The sequence below is a fragment of the Empidonax traillii genome, unplaced genomic scaffold (genome assembly GCF_003031625.1).
Source record: "Empidonax traillii isolate 1590-97213 ecotype Southwest subspecies unplaced genomic scaffold, ASM303162v1 scaffold6578:size5894, whole genome shotgun sequence".
Lineage (NCBI taxonomy): Eukaryota > Metazoa > Chordata > Aves > Passeriformes > Tyrannidae > Empidonax > Empidonax traillii.
The window spans coordinates 1-5,894 of NW_020961771.1; the positions used below are offsets into that span (position 1 = coordinate 1).

The 5,894-nt window shown below is 40.0% G+C and overlaps 1 protein-coding gene across 1 annotated transcript; it reads left to right on the forward strand.

Moving 5' to 3' along the window:
• The first annotated feature begins 1,541 nt into the window (after positions 1-1,541).
• On the forward strand, positions 1,542-3,161 carry LOC114073477 (serine/arginine repetitive matrix protein 1-like). Its single transcript, XM_027911221.1, has 2 exons — positions 1,542-1,885; positions 2,485-3,161. Exons 1-2 carry the CDS (start codon positions 1,568-1,570, stop codon positions 2,542-2,544), a joined length of 378 nt encoding a protein of 125 aa, XP_027767022.1. The 5' UTR covers positions 1,542-1,567; the 3' UTR covers positions 2,545-3,161.
• The last annotated feature ends 2,733 nt before the right edge of the window (positions 3,162-5,894 follow it).

Below are 5,894 nucleotides of genomic sequence, written 5' to 3' on the forward strand. Positions count from 1 at the left end.
AGCTCCGCCGTGTTCTCGGTAGATATAAATTATTAAGCTTCCCTACACTTCAGTGTAAACTTTTTCTGAAAGCCTACTTTCACAGGATTTGAAATTAACCTCGATGCCTTGTCTCAGATGCACACAGACAGGTTTTAGGTTGGTTTATTGCTTTTTTGTTGGTTTGGGTTTTTTTTTCCTCAGTTCAGTAGTCCACTCTGTATCATTAGCACCACCGTCTTCACCATCGCCAACTACCACCTTTGTTTCTAAGGCTATTTCATTGCAATGAATCACTTCGCAAAATGAAACCTATAATTAGCTTTCCAATAGAAAAATAAATCATGTATATGCTCTTTGCCCAGTTTAAGGCTGGCTGATCTGGGTTTCTCTTTATTTATTTATTCAACAGCAATGGTTGGGCATGCATTGTTTACCATCAGTACCATGTCCTCTGCGCAGCGGGTGGCTATCCATTATGTGCCATCTGACAACTTCATATTTTGGAATAAGTATGCCATTTAATTTCCTCCACTCCCATCTTCAGCTGTAAAAATATTAGTTTCAATAAGCATTACTGACCCTTCTCGAGTTTTACTGTCTCTTGCAGCAGTCTTTCATTTTCACATGCTGTACGATGATCTTGAAGGAGTTTTTACTTTCGGTTATCTAGCTTTATGAAGACCAAAACACTCATACAGCTAGATAACCAAAGATAACAACTCACTTCCCCTCAAAGCTTTTTTTTTTTTTTTTTTTTTTTTTTTTTTTTTTTTTTTTTTTTTTTTTTTTTTTTTTTTTTTTTTTTTTTTTTTTTGTCCTTGCTAGAATCCAGATTTTTTTGAGTAAAAAGGCATGTTGTTTCCTCCAAGAGGACTAGTGTTACTTTTAAATTGTTCATCCTTTTATGAAAGTGTCTCTGTCTGTATGTGCAGCTAATAACATCCAGGAGAGATCTGTTGCCTTCAAAGTTTATTCCGAACTTTTTTTTTCAGCCAGTAATTTCCAGCAGGGAGAGCCAACAATTCGTCTGTTAAAATCAGAAAATAAAACCAGCTATCAAGATGCGTCAAGCTGCGTTAAGAGAGAGGAGCATCCATCCTTTTACAGGCCTCTATTTGCATTGTAAATCGCCTCGTTCTCACGAAAGACTCTTTAACCTCTATGAAGATGTAAAGCCATCGGCAATTTCCATCGCGGTGTAAGGAGGAAGAAGAAACAAAAATTCCATTTAGAAGAAAGTGGCAAGATGGTTCGAGGATGTGTCTCTTGATCCCTTTAGATTATGCACGGCATAGTTCTCTTTGCCAAATGGTGGCAGCTTGATTGCAAATATCTGCGTGCAGTGTGTGTTTTAGAAAGGGAAGATCCTCGCTTTCTCGGGGCTCCCAGACCCGGAGAGAAGAAGACGTGGTCTTGCCGGCTGCTGCTGTCCCCAATCTGAAAGGAGGAGGAAAGGGCCATCACTGGAGGGCTTTCAGTGCCAAAATGCGGGCCAACCAGGCAAGGTCAAAGGTCCTGGACCGCGGGAGACCAAGGTAATGATGATGTCATGAGAAACCTCAAGTACGCACGGCCATTGATATGCATGAGCGACCAGCCGCTGGCGTCGGGACCGAGCCCGGTCTCGCCTCCGGCATCGCCGCCTCCGCCGTCCTGTCGCGAGGGATCCGCCCGCCGCTGTCACCTTCCTCTTCCTCGGCAGCGCAGACCGCTCCAACATCCAGAGGCCAGGAGACAGGACACTCTCCCCCGGGGCGGGAAGCAGCCTGTTCGGCCCCGGGAAGAGCCGGGGAGCACCAGGGAGCCCGCACTCCTCTTCGGGCAGCCCCCGCCGGTGCGCAGCGATGCCGCGGCGGGAGCAGGGCCTGGTACTCGGAGGCCGGGAGCAGGGCTGTGCTACGCAGTGAGTCGATGTGTAATTACATTGACAATTTACTCTGTCGTAGAGTGTCTGCAGGGCTTTTTGGTTTTGGTGGGGTTTTTTTTGTTTGTTTTTTGGTTTTTTGGTTTTTGGGGTTTTTTTGGCTTGTTTGGGTTTCTGGGGTTTTTTTTTATATTTGTTTGTTTGGGGGTTTTGTGTGGTTTTCTCCTGTTGTTTTGGTTTGGTTTTCGGTTGGTTTGGTTGGTTGGTCAGTGGGTTTTGGTTTGTTTGGTTGGTGCTTTTGTGTTTTGGGTATTTTTTGACTCCACGTCTCTGTCGTGCTTCGCGCCTATCGTGATTCGCAGATATTCATAGCAGGACGGTCCAAGGCATTTTCCCCTGCCTGCCCGTGGGGGAAGCTGAGATCATCAGGTTCAGTGTATTCAGTGTATTCCGTGGCATCTATTCCACCTCTCCACCCTTCTTCCCTCCCCGCCTCCCTCCCAGCTTCTGTGTGTCTCTGTGTCTGTGTTAGAATGCAACACAGGTGAACATTGCAGCAACATTTGTTTAAGGCCATGCATCATCTGGGTTAATAAAAACGCTGATTTATCGTTTATTTTTATTAACCTTGTACCTAGAGTGAGGAAATGCATGCTGGTGTTACTCGTGGAACCAATGAAGGCAAGTCTAAACTGTAAGAATGTGTTATGTGCAGTTTTAGGATTTAAGTCTCTCAGTTCCCCCTCACCCTCTCTCCAAAAAGAACAGTACACTTTGAATTATTTAACAATATAATTTGCATAGAACATTAAAGGCCTCCCGAGTATATATGAGTAATGAACATTCTAACTGAGATCTACCATATTTTCTGTAGAAATTAAAAGATGCACTTCAACAGCTCCAGTGTGCTGTGGTCAGTATAAGACACACATCGAAAAATTCAGTACACACACACTATGAATTGCTCAGAACTCCTAAAGGAAAACAAGTTAAAAATCATGCTGCTGCTCCTCTTCTAAGGTGCAAAATAAAACACAGCATATTATGCACTATGTTCCCTCACAATCACAGTCAATATGCTATACTGCATTTAAATGCATTTTTTTTTGTAAATTAACCTGTGTTTGCCTAGGTTGCTATTTTTTAGGAGGAATTTTTTAAATGCATGGAGTCAAACTAAAGTTGTTGTTGCTCTGTGTTGGCTGCAGAGCTTGCTTGTATGATAAAGGAAATGTGTGCTTGTGTGTGTGCAGGGGAACCATATGTACATATGTCAGTCTAGGAACATGTGTGTGTATGTGTTTGAGATAAAATATATATGCAGACATACATAGTTATGCTGTAAAATATCAACTAACCAGCCTGATTTTTTATCATAATTACAAAAGCATGAAAACAGAGAAGCAATCTCCTTTGTCAGACAGTACCCAAAATTAATACTGCCACCAAGAAGCAGCACATAGACATTGCTAATCTGCCAGTCTGCGAAGTCTCAAATACTGAAGAAATATTACTAATTTATTTCTCCTTATGGATTCTAAGCCCTTGAAATTGAGCATTTCTTTTAACACATATTGTTTATCCTCCTATAGACTGTTTTTTTACCACCGGTACTTTTTACCTGAGAGACATGAGAGCTCATTGTGCCAGTGTTCTTTGTGGAAAATTCAGAGACTCATACCAAATGGTTAGAATACTTATAATGCTGCATTATGAGTTACTGAGCTTCTTCATTACCTCTCAGGCTGTTCAGGCACAACAGGGGCAACTGAATCAGACATCTGATACATCGAGAGGCACATGATCACCTTGATATTATGTAAAATTCTAATGAGCTTTTCTGAATTGGCAGATAGGCAGAAAGTTGTGGTTTTTATGGCAATAGCTAGGGGCAGTAGTGCTGGTGATCAAGCATGTGTTGCACAGGACAGGCTTATGAGCTTATGGATTAAATTCTTTCAGTCAGAGGCATGGAAATTCAAGTGCTCCTCGTGTATGTGTGTGCGTGTATGCTTATATAGGTGTATATGTACATATACAGATGGACATATATGTACATATACAGGTGTATATGTGAATATCTTTATATAACCATATTAACACAAATGGATAAGTGCATGTTAATACAAGCATGTCACCAGATGTCATGTGTCACTGGATTTACAGTTAAATGCAAGGTATATTATTACAAATAGGTGTTTTTCGAATGTTTACCTTCAAAACATCAAGCCCTGCTCTCACAACCATCTCACTTACACTCTGACTTGGGAAGTAACTGCAATACACACTTTTTGTTGATTACTCACTGATTACATCAAAAGAACGAATGATGTAGCTGTTGTTTAGCCATATTACCAATTACATTTTCTAGCTCTCATACACTTAGTAAGGCCTTAAAATTGTCAAGTGTCCATTAAGTATTTGCTTATTCCGAATATTACAAAAATATATGCAGCAGTTGTAAAGCACATTTCCAAGATTTCAACGTTACCTAGTATGTGGAAAGTTTAAGCAATGCACAGTTCTGAAAATTCTGCCCAAAACATCACCTGCATTGTCAAAAGCAGCAGTTAACACAGCCTGCTCTCTTCCAGTTCACATAATTGAATAAAACTTATTTATTCCAAGGTCACTGTAGAAACTGTAGAAGCCTACTGGAAGACATGAAATACAAACACTGACTTTTTCCTCCTAGTTGCCTAATAAATTCCTGCTAATGACCTGCAGATTAGTATGTGATTGCCATGCTTGCTTTTTAATCTTTTTATAGGTCTCCAGATGGCTGTGACATAAAGAAGAAATATCCTGCATGGATTTCTTAAGAATAAACAGTCTCTACTGACTTTGAAGAGGAATGCTTATGATTCCTTAATTATTGCAATCAGACACCCATCTATCTCCAACATCCCCACCTTCTGTGGGTAAGACGCACAGGAGTACCCATTAAGCTGCTGTGAGGTACCTAAGAGGGTGTAGTGTTACATAAATTCCATTTTCACACTAAATTATGACAGAATTCATGTAGAGTTAAACCACCATGGCATCCCAGTGCAGCCCAGGCCATCTCTCCCTGTAGAGCAGCATCCTATTCCTCCCAGCCAGGTAAGTCACTGGATTGTCTCGCCTTCCAATAACGGTGCCTCATTTTTTCTTTTGTGATCACTATTTCATTTGACAGACAACCGCAGACTATACTTCCATTATGTTAAACCTATAGTATGCAAAGGGATATCTACTACAAATCCAAATTACTAACTAAAAAAAAAAAAGAGTATCAAGAATTCAACCTCAGGAAAAAAAATAATATCAAACCTGCACACAGTCAGTGATTACACATGGAGACACTGTGTGCTGTTAAAGAACATATATTCATATCTGTAGGTGATGCGTGTCATTGTCTGACTTTTATTAAACAAATAAACAAATTACTGTTTCTTGTCGTGATTTCACTACCTGTGGTCTATCTGTGTTGCCTAAACCTGAAAAATAGTCCACCCCTCCCCCCCCAAAAAAAAGCAAAGGATCATAAAATAAACACTTTCAGTGTTTGATTCTTGTTCCAGAAGTGCATGGGAAGGAATAAACCTATGTGTTTAGAAGACACTGAGTATATTAACTTCTGAGATTATTAGATAAATCACTGAAACGCTTGGCTCTAGACTAAATGGGGAGATAACTAGGCATATTTCCTGCAGATGATTTAATATGACAGAAAACAGGTATGAGTGATGTCCTCCTGTATCTGCAGGGTTAAATTTAGTAATCAATATTTACAGGAAATCCTATGAATATTATAATATACTTTAAAAAAATATTATTATTTCTGGAAAATTATGCTTAAAAAGAAAAGGCTAAAAATATTATTTGCTGAATATATTATATGAAAAATATTATCTGCTGAATAGAAATGACCAAAATTATAGAGGTAGATCTATGATTTGCATAATGTAAGCTGCCAGTTACTTAATAAAGGATGGAGGCTCCACCTAGTCTTCAGTTCAAAACATGCAAAACATACTAAGCCAGCATTTCCCCACTGGATTTCCCA

Excerpts from the sequence above, each read along its gene's own strand:
- LOC114073477 (XM_027911221.1), top strand. The coding sequence starts at position 1,568 with ATGAGCGACCAGCCGCTGGCGTCGGGACCGAGCCCGGTCTCGCCTCCG. Across the intron at positions 1,886-2,484 it reads GAGCAGGGCTGTGCTACGCA|AGTGAGGAAATGCATGCTGG; the intron begins GTGAGTCGATGT and ends CCTTGTACCTAG.